We start from the raw sequence: 14452 nt of genomic DNA, 5'->3' as shown, positions 1-14452 counted from the left end.
TTAGAATCGGGGACTATCTCTAAATTTACTAAATGGAAAATTGAAAACTTTATGAAGCATAAAAATGTTGAGCCTTCTGGGGCGCCTGGGTGGCTCAGTCGGTTAAGCGGCCGACTTCGGCTCAGGTCATGATCTCACCGTCCGTGAGTTCGAGCCCCGCGTCGGGCTCTGTGCTGACAGCTCAGAGCCTGGAGCCTGTTTCGGATTCTGTGTCTCCCTCTCTCTGACCCTCCTCCGTTCATGCTCTGTCTCTCTCTGTCTCAAAAATAAAATAAACGTTAAAAAAAAAAAAAATATTGAGCCTTCTCACCCAGGAGTAACTTCATAGGTTCTGGTCGGCAGTAGTAGTAATAGCTGCCATCAGTGACAGACTCCTTTGTGACGGGTGCTCTGTGCGATGGTGTCTTCTGGGGTCCCAGGTAGTGTTGATTGAATTGGGTAAAACGGCTCCCAAGGGCGCCTGGGGGGCTCAGTCGGTTAAGTGTCTGTCTTTGGCTGAGGTCATGATCTCATGGTTTGTGAGTTCAAGCCCCGCATCAGGCTCCATGCTGACAGTGCAGAGACTGCTTGGGATTTCCTCTCTCTCTCTGTCTCTGTCTGTCTCTCTCTCTCTCTGCCCCTCCCCTGCTCACGTTCTCTCTCTTTCTCTCTCAAAATAAATAAATAAAAACTAAAAAAAACAAAATCAAAAACGGCCCCCAGAACCAGAATAGTATATGCTTGAGCCTAAATTAGTGAACTAAAAATAAAATTGGTTTCTTAGCCATAGGATTTGGTTTATTAAATTGTAGGCCAGGCAACAAGTTCTTAAACCACAGAGTACCATGGCTTTGTTTTTTCTGGCATTAACCAAACAGTGTTATTTATACTGATGGTTCCATTTGTAAACTAGATCATGCCCTGCTTGGCGTTTGAATGCCTGAATAATATGCCTTAATTGTGGGTCAGTGAAGCCAAACTAATTGCTTGTTGGGCTCTTGGATTGCCTTTTTAATTTGCTGTATAATGCAGTCTCCACCAGAAACATACCATGTATTGTCATCTAAGCAAAGCTTATTAAAATCTTACAAACAACAGAATGCCTGATATTTTGTCCATAATCTTGCAAATAAAAAAATTAAATGCATTACAGAGAGTTGTAAGTTACAAATATGCTTTTTTGAGTGCCTTTGTATCTGTTTCGGAAAGTATACATAAAATGCCTGTTCTACGTTTTATATCAGTGTGATTGCTTTCTTTACCACGGATTGTTTCGCTTTGTGCTTTTAATATGTTTTAAATGACAGTAATGGCATGAGCTTCTAAGATGGTCACTTATTTCAGACTGTGCAATTCACCCAATAAGATTGGTATTGGTATTCATCCAGTGACTTTCCGTTTCAGTAAAAAAAAAGACAAGACATATTTGCTGTCATTCTCAGTTCTCCAAACACCAGTCATAGGAGTTCCCTTTATAATTTGTAGGGACAGTTGTTCAGAAGTCGGTAAGATCGTTAGCATTCTCTGATACTTGTTTTCTCTCAGTTTCTCTCAACTAACAAGCAGACCTGCAGAGGACTTTCTTTTGATTCTCTGGTCACTAATTTCATCCATGTAGCTAATATTTATTGAACAGCTGCTGAATGCCAGGAACTGTTGTAGGTGGAGGGATGCCACAGGTTGGTGGTTGGTTGGTTTGTTTTTTTTTTTTCTATTTATGATAAATATTTAGTCCTAGAGAAAAATCTTTGAGGTGAATTGTAAGAGCTTTTTAAAATGATTTTAGAAATGGAGTAATATATTTAAGAAGTGTCTACTTAAGAATTTAATAGATGCCTATGTCGGGTTTTCAGTAGAAATTAGCCCATTACCTGTTTTTCTTTTCTTTTTGTAGGTTATTTCTTATGAGAGTCATGGATATCCCCTATCTCAACTTGGAAGGACCAGACTGTAAGTGAATTTGTATTTTCTCTTTGCATCTGCACATGTAAGTGTGTGGTCTGGAAGGGATAACAGGAAGAGTACGACTGAAGAAAGAGCTTTATTTACTTAAAAATAGGCAGTGATTTTGTGGTGGATATGAATACTATACTTAACGTAATGGTACCCTTGGGTCTTGATTAACTCATCTCTTGAGTTACATTTTCCAGTTTATGCATGAGTTGAATGTTGAAAAATGTATATCTTCTCTTCATTATTTCGTTTTCACTCAGAACTCTAAATTCATCATTTCCCATGATAAATTTTGAGATGTGTTAGCTGTGTTACTAACCATAAGTTCTCTATTTTCCAGTTACTTGAGTATGTATATTTTTTGGTTGGGTAGGGTTTTTCTTTTCATTTTCCTTTTTCATTGAAAACCTTGGAAGTCCAGTCCTTTAGGGAGATGGTTACTGCTGCTTCAGATTAGTTTTCTACTTCATCCTCCTCACCTTCCCACTTTTCTTTTCCATTGCTTTCTTTTTTTTTTTATTTATTTTTATTTTTTAACATTTATTTATTTTTGAGAGACAGAGAGACAAAGCGCTAGCAGGGGAGGGGCAGAGACAGAGGGAGACACAGAATCTGAAGCAGGTTCCAGGCTCCGAGGTGTCAGCACAGAGCCCGATGTGGGGCTCGAACTCACGAACTGCAAGATCATGACCTGAGCTGAAGCCGGCCACTTAACCAACTGAGCCCCCCAGGCACCCCTCCATTGCTCTCTTTCTAACCTTGGTTTATGGGCCTCAATCCCTGCCATTGGATATAGATGTGGGAGAACTGTAACTGATGGTAACAGTCCTTGCGGTGATGATCAGAGGACATAGGTGTTGCGTTCCATATCAGAATTCTGTTTCGGTGTACTCTTGTCACAAGAATTCTGCCACCTCAGTGCCCTCATTCCTGGTTTGTAGCCACGAGTAGCCAGAGCGGTTCAGTCCTAGGACTACCTCTGCTTAAACTCAGCCCATTGAATGTGGACGGTGCGTTACCTACACATGCAGACAACTAGATTAAAAGGAGAAAGTTAAACACTTAGTGAAATATCTTGAACAGAGTAACCTTTTATTTTTCCCCTTTAAATAATTTTCATGGGAACTTCATGAGTTCCTGTGGTCTGCATAGAATTGTCAGGCTTCAAATTGTTGTGGGTTCAATAAAGTATCAGAGCCCGAGTCGAGGGTGAGATGGCAGAGTGCTGCCGTTCCAAAGAATACTTTTAGGAGTTGTTTGGTAATCATGAGTCCTTCACAGCAATTCCTCAAGTTAGCTTGGAGGCAGTTCCTTTAAAGAACCACTGGTATATCATTCACTTTTCAGCTGTCAACCTCTTATCCAAAACTTGTCTCCTAGTGCAACCAAAACGCGATCATGTTCTCCATGTGACATTCCCCAAAGAATGGAAAACCAGCGACCTTTACCAGCTTTTTAGTGCCTTTGGTAAGTAAATCACAAGTACCTATGTACTTTTAGGATTTTGCTATGTTTTTGGTCTGTGCAGGTGGCCACAGGTATATGACAGCTTCAGCTCGGACGTGAAAGAGTATTGCTCTGCAAGAGTTTAGTCGCACTCATGGAGTATTTCAGGGTTTGATATATTGCTATTTTTGTGCTAATGTGACCTGAGGAACTTTTAATAGCGCCCCACAATAGAGTGCTATTATTAATCCACGGAAAGCAGGATACTATTACTGTGACTGCCCTTAGTGCTGACCATGGAAAATAAATCTAGGCAGAGGATAAATCATGTTTAAGATTAAATTCAGAGAGAACGTCTGTTTCATAAGGGCAAGTCACGGCTTGACACTGAATAGTCCAAGCACATGAACACAGATGTTTAAGAGGACCGAGATAGGAGTTATGAGGGCGGTAGGGCACCGTTTTATCAGGTCAGGTGACAGGTGGAATCGAACAGTCTTCTGAGGAGGGTTTATAATGACCCTTCTGAAGTCTTCAGCAGTTCGTCTTTAACCAGTGAAATATTTAAGCTGTTCTCTTTTGAAATTTTAGGTAAAGGCAGCACGAAATCTAAATGGCCAATACTAAGACTGTCTGTTAATGTTTATGTACCTTTTCACCGGGCTAATATCCTCTAAAATGTAGCCATTTAAAGAATATCTGGAGAGTTTATTAAAAGATGGTAAAGTGTTTATATTTTAACATTTCGTGTAAAAAGCAGGTACAAAGTAGGATTCCTATATAACTTTTTTTGTTAACACTTTGTATAGAAATCAGACTGAAAGGAAGCTTCATGCTATTACCACTGACTGTTTTGAGTTTTTTTATTTTTCATTTTTTTAGACAGAGAAAGTGTGAGCAGGAGCAAGGAGGGGCAGAGGGAGAGAAAGAATCTTTTTTTTTTTTTTTTTTTTTTTTTGAGAGGGCACAAGTGAGCAAGGGGCAGAGAGAGAGAGAGAGAATGCCATGAGGGACAGAGAGACAGAGAGAGAGAGAAAGGGCTCATGTTTCTTGCCCCAAGCAGGGATCGAGCTTACCCGAAACGGGGCTCATGGAGAGAGAGAGAATCTTAAGGAGGCTCCACGCTCAGAGTGGGGGGTCCAACACAGGGCTCGATCCCACGACCCTGGGATCATGACCTGGGTTGAAATCGAGAGTCAGACGCTCACCTGACTGAGCGACCCAGGCGCCCCATCGCTGACTGTGAGATAGGCTTCTTTATGCTTTTCTGTATTTCCTAAAATAAGCATATATGTATTAGATTTTATAAGCAAAACACTTTACAGACTTAACTTTTAGAAACGTAAGCGAAACAAGGTATGTTTCCCAGTCTTTGCAGCCAGTCTCAATGATGTCTGAAATTCTGGTCTTCCTTGTTAATTTAAATACAGATCTGGAAATGCAATTGAATTTCATGGCTAATTTGTTTTGAGAGCTTTTGATGTTGTTGCCGTTCTTTCTCGAATTGCGAAGTGCTTACCCTATTTAGTCAACCTTTAATTGGGTAAATTAAGTAGAAGGCTCAGGGGAGAATTTTGTTTTCTTTTTTTTTTTAACATTTTTTTTAAAGTGTATTTATGTATTAGAGAGAGAGAGAGAGCACAAGCAGGGGAAGGACAGAGAGAAAGGGAGAGAGAGAATCCCAAGCAGGCTCCATGCTGTTAGTGCAGAGCCCAATGCGGGGCTTGAACCCATCAACCCTGAGATCATGACCTGAGCCAAAATCAAGAGTTGGACACTCAACCAACCGAGCCACCTAGGTGCCCCTCAATTTTTTCTTTTTAAGTTTATTTATTTTGAGAGAGCAAAAAAGCCTGGGTGGGAGAGGGGCAGAGAGAAGGTGAGAGAGAATCCCAAGCAGGTTTTGCACTGCCATCTTGGAGCCTGATGTGGGGCTGGAACCCATGAACTGTGACATCATGACCTGAGCCTAAGTCAGACGCTTAACTTGACTGAGCCATCCAAGCGCCCCTGTTTTCGTTTCACTTAAAAAACAAATGAGTTGTGTGATACTGGGCAGATAATCTCTCTGTGTGTCTGTGTCCTAACCGGAGATGCTGATGATGCCACTTACTGTATTCAGCATTTCACGAGGACTAAATGAGCTAATTCGTGGAAGGCATTTAGCATAGTTTGTGGCCTACAGCGACTAAATAAATGTTGACTATTATTATTTATCTAAAACACACGCAGTAGAGAAGGGACTTTAGTCATTGAGGAAGTCATTATGGTACCTTGCTGTGCAACAGGAAGTGAGTTTTTGTCCTATGACAATGAGTTCGCAAGCATTTGTAGCCTTTGAAAATTTCAGCAGGAATTAAAAACATTTTTTTTCACTACTAAATTCTGGTGATGTTTACCCAGTTTTAATAATTCCAGTCTTGCGTGTCTTTTGGAGGAGAGCAGTAGCAGAATAATTAGGCCTCTGCTTCCCCTTCAGTTTTCTCGAGCTTCTGCCCCACCACGCCTGTCCTTCCTTCTCCCCAGCGCCCTCGTGCCTTCTGTCTGTCTGCAGGTGGTTAGCCTTTCTGGAAGGTCTGTCTCTCTTCATGTGAACATCACTTGGTTTCGCTTGACTGCTTTCTGCCCCTCTCGGTTTTTTCTTGCCTCCGTTAGTCTGTCTTGGTTTCCTCTCTCTGACACCTTCTTTTCTTTGGTCCTCGTCTACCTGCTACCTGTTTGCTTTACCTGGCCTTGAGATCAACGTTGAGTTTTTCTCACTTCTTGCTACTTGGATTCCTTTTGTGTTTTGCAGTTGTAATTTTCAAAGCTTATGCATCTCCTGAAATGCTTAATGCAGTAAGTGCCATCGTCATCATCTGATGAGGACAGAGATGCAGAGAGATTATCTGTCCAGTATCACACAAGTCATTTGTTTTTTTTAATTAAAATGAAAACAGGGGCGCCTGGGTGGCTCAGGCGGTTAAACGTCCGACTTCAGCTCAGGTCATGATCTCACGGTCTGTGGGTTCGACTCCCACATTGGGCTCTGTGCTGACGGCTCAGAGCCTGGAGCCTGCTTCAGATTCTGTGTCTCCCTGTCTCTCTCTGCCCCTCCCCTGCTCATTCTCTCTCTCTCTCTAAAATAAATATTAAAAAGGAAAACTAGGGGAAAAATTTTAAAAAATTAACACATTCTGAAATATATCAGACGTGCAAATGAAGTCTGGTAGTGATCTGAAGGGTCACATGTTCCCTTTACTTTTATTTCGCTATTACAGGTAACATTCAGATATCCTGGATTGATGACACATCAGCGTTTGTCTCTCTCAGCCAGCCCGAACAAGTGCAGATCGGTGAGTGCTTGGGGTAGAGGTTTTGTATATGAATGAAAATGCAAGCTGGCCCTCTTTATGCGGTGGCTCCAGTCCTCTGATTCACAAGCACTGCTGCCTGGTTTGTTTAGAGCTGTGTCTACAATAAAGGGGGTGATCAGTCAGTATCACGTGTAGGTTGCCTCCTTTCTGTTCCCCTCGCGTTGCACTTTTTTAAAACGAATTGCAGATTGGCTTTGAGAATTAAAAGTGGCAAATTGAGCAGAATGGGGAGCATCAAAAAGTGATACCTGTATCCATTGTTCGTCTCTGTACTTTTTCCATTTATTTATGTTTTTGTCATCTATTCATTTCATTAAACTTGTCTCGAATACTTGTTTTACAAACACACTGGAAGATGTTTTACTTGCTTTCAAAATAGAACGGTATAAGGTGGAACACCACATCTCTTACTGGATCCTAAATAATTTTGCTATTAACCATCTGAAAATGTATTTTCTTAGGATTGAAAGTTATTGATAAAATATGTGTTGTTAAACAGCTGCTTCCTCACATAGATTTCAAGTTTCCCTGGTGCTTAATAATGTAAGCGGTGTGGAATTTTAAAGTGTTACGTCTTTTTTTTTTTAATGTTTATTTATTTACTTTGAGAGAGAGAGTGCTTGTGTTAGTGGCAGAGGGGCAGAGGGAGAGAGAGAGAGAATCTTAGGCAGGTTCCATGCTCAGCAGCACAGAGCCTGACACGGGGCTCGATCCCACGACCGTGAGATCATGACCTGAGCTGAAATCGAGTCTGACTCTCAACCGCCTGAGCCACCCAAGCTCCCCTAAAGTGATATGTCTAATTAAACTTTTGTTTATTTAGCAAGGTACCACATACTGAAACTATATAATTCTGATAATGTAACTAAATGAGTAACTATATATGAAAACTTCCACAAGTACGCCCATTCAGATCAGAGTATTTTGGTGTTTCTTCTTAATTATATGACCACTGCAGGAATATAGGTTACATTGCAGTGAAGACCTTAGGCTCTGGAATCACACTGCTGCCCTACCTGTAGTTGTATGACCTTGGGCAAGTTCTTTAACGTTGATAAGCTTCTGCTTATCTCTGTAAAGTGAGGATGACAGTATGAATTTATTGGGGTTATTGTGAAGATTACAGGAGATGATGTACGTGAAGCTTGGCACAGCTTTGAACATGTATGACGATTCCTTGGTAGTGGATTTCAGCGTGAAATGTCCTTCAGGAGCATGTGACACCGAGAATAGTGTTGGATACAGGGTGTGAATGATGTTGCTTGTTAAATGTTTTGGTATTTGCTTATTTCTGTGATTCATTCTCCTGCGATCCTTAGAAAGGCCGTTGAGATGGCCCCCAGAGGGACTGATTATTAGAGAGGCAAAGATAACTTCAGGGAGGGGAAAGGGACTCTGAGATCGAGAGTGTAACAAGACTTTCTTGCGGCTGCAAGGACACAGAACTAGAACTTTTGGCTGGAAGTCTAGCCACACCTCCTTGGCCCAGCATCACCCTTCACCTCCCTCACAGCGCATACTTGTGTGACACTGAAGCCACACGGTGGGGTAGAGGAGATGCAGACCGCCCCGGGGCCTATGCTCGCCCCACCGCTCGTCAGCCGTGTGTCTTTGGGCAGGTTATGTGAACTCTCCGAGCCATGGGCTCCTCATCTGAGAGGTGGATTCGGTGACGGGTACTTTGTGAAGCGAGGTCACGGACATTAGTGGGGGGCCTGGCACTCCACCAGCGGTGCTTGACAAATGCTAGGTGATCATTCACACATCTGCTTGGCCTCCCTTGCTGCGAACAGTAAAAATGAGAGTGTGCGAGCGTGCCGTGAGATGTGTAAAGCACCAGCTGGTGGTATTTGCTTGCACACACGAGCAGACTCCTCGTTTATGTGTGTGCGGTGTCACAGCTTCTTGTGACGTTCCTGTGGTACCATGTTTGACGTCTAGTCATGCTTGCTCCCTTACTTACGATCGCAGTATGCCTCCAACGGTAGCTTTCGAGCTCAGTATTTCATTCAGCGATACCTGAAATCTGGGAACTGCATTTCAGAATCACGTTGCTCCGGAGGCACGTCATTTGATTGGTTTTGTGTGTTGCTTCCCTGAGGGCAGTATTGAGTCCGCCTCATTCCCCACTGACTCCTTCTCCAGTGCCCGGAACGCACCGTGGCATGAGTAGAAACGTGTTTGAGTGGGTAACATGGGGAAGAGGCCAAGATGAAATTGTGACCTTTTTACCTTTTTCCTCCTACCTGAAGTAGGTGACTATTGTGTCTCAAGAGATGCAGCTTTACTAGTAAAGTCTCAGTTTCCATTGTAGGCTCTTACACAGAGGACAACACTCAACAGAAATACCTGGCCATTTGCACATGCTGTGCCTATGACCCTAAGTTTCTTTGCCACAAGCCACCTCTTTACCATCTTTTTCCTCCAGAGCTTGGCTGTGTCCCATTTCCTGCCTCATGTTGGCTTAAACATCCATTTCTCTGGATGTCTCCTTCTCTGGGCCCCATTTCTGTGCAGCCTGGCGTCCTTCATGGATATACCTTGTTTGATTATCTTCCCTGGTGAACTGTAAACTCTTTGAGAGCAGGAACCAGACCACTTGCTCACCGTGGTGTTTTTAGTGCTGAGAGTAAATGTTTATTGAGCTGGGTAAATGATAGTCAAAGTATCATGACTTGGAAATGCCTTTTTGCTGGGGCACCTGGGTGGCTCAGTCGGTTAAGCATCTGACTTCAGCTCAGGTCATGATCTCACGGCTCGTGAGTTTGAGCCCCGTGTGGGGCTCTGTGCTGACAGCTCAGAGCCTGGAGCCTGCTTCGGATTCTTTGTCTCCCTCTCTCTCTGCCCCTCCCCTGCTTGTATTCTCTCTCTCTCAAAAATAAATAAAAAAAACATTTAAAAAAATTTTTAAAAATGCCTTTTTGCATGGGATGGATATTTATAATGTCTCTAGTCTTTTGCCGTGATGTCTAAAATTATGCAGTTTCATTGAAAGTGTAAAAATCTGTTTTTTGTAGTAGTAATTCTGATGATGAGAGAGACCTAGGATAGCTAATGTGCTGCAAATCCTATTAGTGTTAACTTAAACAAATTACTTATTCATTTCAGCGGAAACAGAGGGCCTGTTAGATCAATAATGTAACATTGGAAAAATCATTAAATGCCTATTTATATAGCAGCTTGTAATGGCTTCTTTGGCTCTGTTACAAACTAATTTTTGATTTACATTTAAGAAATGGCTTCTAAACTGACACCTGTCTTTTTCTTTTGATAATACTAAGTCTAACCAAGATTAAAAAAAAAAAACAAAACATTTTCAATATCTTGAATATGAAAGTTCTCTTTTTCTAGGGAACGTTGTTATACTAATAATTAAAATCTTTCTACTGAGTGCCATTTTGTTTGATTCCTGATTGTTTTGTTTGTTTGCAAAACATCAAGGTGAGGGTCTTTGTGGCTTTGGGGTGTTCAGGTGGTGATAGCCCATTCAAGCCATACATTGAGCATTGTTCCCCGGTAGCTCTTGAGGTAAGGTAGTTCGTGACCATGGAGAATGTCACTTAATGTCACTGTTGGGGAATTTTCCTCAAAGAACTGGAGTGAGAAATCACCTTTCCGTTGTAACTTCTGAATTGCTCATTCATATTTAAGATTCTTATATTCCTGGGGCACCTGGGTGGCTCAGTTGGTTAAACATCCAGCTCTGGGTTTCAGCTCAGGTTATGATCTCATGGTTCGTGGGATTGAGCCCCGCCTCAGGCTCCGTGCTGATAGCTTGGAGCCTGCTTGGGATTTTCTCTCCCTCTCTATCTCTGCCCCTCTCCTGTGTTCTCTCGCTCAAAATAAATAAATAAAAATAAACTTGCAAAAAAACCCAAGATTTTTATATACCTAATGTAGTTTTGTTAGGGAGGGGCCCAGCAATATTTCAAAAGTTCAGAGAACCTTCTAGTCATACCCTCAATGTTTAGACATTGAGTATTTTTGTCTTGAGTGTCCTAAATGCATCATACATTTTCATAGTAATAGCTTGAGAAAAAAAACCTTTTCACTTATGTTGAAAGCTGGAAATTGTAGCATACTGCCAGAAATATTTAAAAAGCAGAAATTGATAAAGGCACTTTAGAAGAGGTAGAAATCTGACAATTATTTTGTAAAGCCAGCAGGTAGTTGTATAAATTTCTGATATGCTGCCTTAGGAGCTCGTTCAGGACAGTTTGTTGGGATGGAGGGAGAAACTTGCTTCACTTCGCTTTAGAGTATGAGCATGTTTATATTAAATTGTACTTTTAAATGCACAGCTTTTATTTGCGAAGAACAGGCAAATCTTTGAGTTGTGGATATGACCCGAGGCGATTAGTCAGCATTGTTTTGCTAAAGAGTGCTTATAACTTTAAAATTTACCTGTGCTTTTTGTTGTCCTTTTAATGCCTGCAGAGTCTGTAGTGATAATGCCTTGCTTCATACGTGATATTAGTGATGTGTGTTCTTATTTTTCCTTGATCATGCTTGGTGGGGGTTACTAATTTCAACGGTCTTTTCAAAGAACCAGCTTTTGTTTTAATTCATTTTCTGTATTGTTTATTATTGCCTATTTACTGGGTTTCTGCCCTTTTTTTTCTTCCCTTTTCCCTTCCTTTTATTTGCTTAGGGTTTACTTTGCCCTTCTTTTTCCCACTTCCTGAAGTAGAGCCCTATGTGATTGATTTTTATTTTATTTTATTTTATTTTATTCATTTTATTTTATTTTATTTTATTTTATTTATGTTATGCTATATTTTATTTTTTTGGGGGGGTACAAAAAGGTGATTTTATTAAAGCACAGGGACACGACCCGTGGACAGAAAGAGCTGCCTTCTGTGATTGATTTTTAAACGTTCTTCTACACTTGTTCACCCCTGGCTTCCTGAAGGTCGCCCCTGGGTCCGTATAGCGGAGTGGTCATGTGTGTGCTTAAACACCTTGAGCCCGTGAAGCTTCTACCTTTTGCCAGCTGGGTTGGGGAAGACATGCGACGTGTAAGCAGTTTGCACGTCTGCCCCGTTTCTTACTCTCAGCTGTACCTTCTTACTTTCTGTGTGGGTGTGCAAGCCCTCACGGCCAGCTAGCACTGTGGATGTAGCCTAGACTCTTTCCTAGCCATTGACTTTGACCTTTTTTGTTTCCAATATAAACATTGCAAGCCACAAATTATTCTCTAAGCACTGCTTTAGGTCCCTCCTACAAATTACGTGTTGTAATCCCATTATTATTAAATTAGATGCGTTTTCTAATTTCTCCTTTGACCCTGGATTATTTAGAAGCATATTGCTTCATTTCCAAGTGTTTAGAAATTTTCCTTGAACTCTTGACACTAATTCCTAATTTAATTCTGTTGTGATTAGAGGTTTCGCTATGATTTCAGTCTTCTAAAGTTTACCGAAACTTGCTTTATGGCCTAACGTAAGGTCTACCTTGCTGAACATACTGTGTGCCCCGGAAAAGAATGTGAGTTCTGCAGTATATGGTTTGGTGTATAAAGGTTACTGGTGCTTAGATATTCAGTGTCTTTACCAGTGTTTTATTTAATCTATTAATTTTTGAGAGAGGGTGTTAATAAAATCTGTGATTATGGAATTGTCTATTTCCTTTTAATCGTGTCAGCTTTAAGACTGTGTTATTAGGTGCATACACATTTTTTTAAGTGTTATTTATTTTTGAGAGAGAGAGAGAGAGAGAGAGAGCAAGTGAGGGAGGGGTGGAGAGGGAGTGGGGGGCACAGAATCTGAAGCAGGCTCCAGGCTCTGAGCTGTCAGCACAGAGCCCAAAGGCGCCGCCCAGGCGCCTCAGTGCTTTTGTCATTTTAAAATTTGTTCTTTCTTCCCTCTACTTTTGTTCCTTTGTTTCTCCCTCTCCTGTCCTCTTTTGAGTTATTTGAAGTTTTTAAAGAATACCATTTTAATTTCTCTCTTGCCTTTCTAATGCCCACTTCTTTACATTATTTTTTAGTGGTTGCTTTAGATATTTTAACATCTGTTCATAACTTTTCAGTGTAATTAGAGTTCATATTATACCACTTCACACATGATGTAGAAAGCTTACATTCCATACAGGTTCATTTATTGCAGTCCCCATTGGTTTTCAAGCCATATTTGGTGTATGTATAATATTTGCATGCATTATAAATCCTACAAAGTCGTGTTATAATTTTGCTTTAAACAGTCATATGTATTTTAAGATATTAAAAGGGTGGATTCTTTTCTCTTTACCCAGATACTTACCAATTCAGATGTCTTCATTCATTCCTGAAGATCCAAGTTTCTTTAGAGTATCATGTCGCTTTAGTGTAAGGAACTTCCATCAGTATTTCTTATAATGCTGCTGTTGTGGCAGCTGATCCTCTTAGTTTTCCTTTATATGAAAATATCTGTATTTTGTCTTCATCCATGTAGGTTATTTTAGCTGGGTATGGAATTCTGGGTTTCTCTTTTAGCATTTTATTTTATTATTTTTTAATTATTTATTTATTTTTTAAACATTTATTTATTTATTTATTTATTTATTTTATTTTTTTTTTTTAATTTTTTTAACGTTTATTTATTTTTGAGACAGAGAGAGACAGAGCATGAACAGGGGAGGGGCAGAGAGAGAGGGAGACACAGAATCTGAAACAGGCTCCAGGCTCTGAGCTGTCAGCACAGAGCCCGACGCGGGGCTCAAACTCACGGACCGTGAGATCATGACCTGAGCCGAAGTCGGACGCTTAACCGACCAAGCCACCCAGGCGCCCCAACATTTATTTATTTTTGAGACAGAGAGAGACAGAGCATGAACGGGGAAGGGGCAGAGAGAGAGGGAGACACAGAATCGGAAGCAGGCTCCAGGCTCTGAGCCATCAGCCCAGAGCCTGATGCGGGGCTCGAACTCACGGACTGCGAGATCGTGACCTGAGCCGAAGTTGGACGCTCAACCGACTGAGCCACCCAGGCGCCCCTCTTTTAGCATTTTAAAGATATTGTTCCACTGTCTCCTGGTCTCCAATGGTTTCTGAGGAGAAGTGTACAATAATTGCATCACTGTTGCCATATAGAAATATAGATATTCAAGATTATCTCTTTATCCTTGGTTTCAGCAGTTTGACTATGATGTATTTAGGAATGGCTTTGTTTGTAATTATCCCATTGGGTGTTGACTGAGCTGCTTGAATCTATAAATGTATGTCTTTCACCAGATTTAAGAAGTTTTTAGACATTATTCACATATTTTTTTCCTGTTCTGTATTCTCTTGTATCTCCTCCTGGGGGCTCCAATTACCTATATGTTAGAGGCTTTTTGATGTTGTTCCAGTAGTTCATTTTTTTTCCTACCTTTCTTTTCTCTTCTTGTTGGCTATTTCTGTTGATCTACAAGCTCACTGGCTTTTCCTTCAGTTCTCATTTTTCTACTGTTAAGCCCATCCAGTGAATTTTACTTCGTGTATTATATTTTTCTGTTCTGTTATTTCCATTCAGTTTATTTTTATCTTTCCTTTTTCTCTGTTGAGGTTTCCTGTCTTCATTTATTTTGAGCCTCTGTTCCTTTACCTCACTGAACATAATTAGAATAGCTTATTTAAAGTCTTTGTCTAATAATTCTAGCATCTGCATCACTTATGTGTTGGTACCTGTTGATCACGGTTCCCTTGAGATAGGTCATGTATTCTTGGCTCTTCACATGCTAAGTAATTTGGGATTGTTTTC

The 14452-nt window shown here is 40.9% G+C and overlaps 1 protein-coding gene across 2 annotated transcripts in view; it reads left to right on the top strand.

Moving 5' to 3' along the window:
• Positions 1-14452, top strand: part of PARN (poly(A)-specific ribonuclease) — a 164368-nt gene that overhangs the window by 56779 nt on the left and 93137 nt on the right. For both annotated transcript variants that reach the window (XM_049638278.1, XM_049638279.1), the window contains exons 19-21: positions 1874-1929; positions 3313-3399; positions 6639-6713. In XM_049638278.1, coding sequence (XP_049494235.1) covers positions 1874-1929; positions 3313-3399; positions 6639-6713 — 218 coding nt within the window. The remainder of the gene's footprint in view (positions 1-1873; positions 1930-3312; positions 3400-6638; positions 6714-14452) is intronic.

Source organism: Panthera uncia, chromosome E3 (assembly GCF_023721935.1).
Source record: "Panthera uncia isolate 11264 chromosome E3, Puncia_PCG_1.0, whole genome shotgun sequence".
Classification (NCBI taxonomy): domain Eukaryota; kingdom Metazoa; phylum Chordata; class Mammalia; order Carnivora; family Felidae; genus Panthera; species Panthera uncia.
This window is presented reverse-complemented; position numbering and strand designations above follow the sequence as displayed.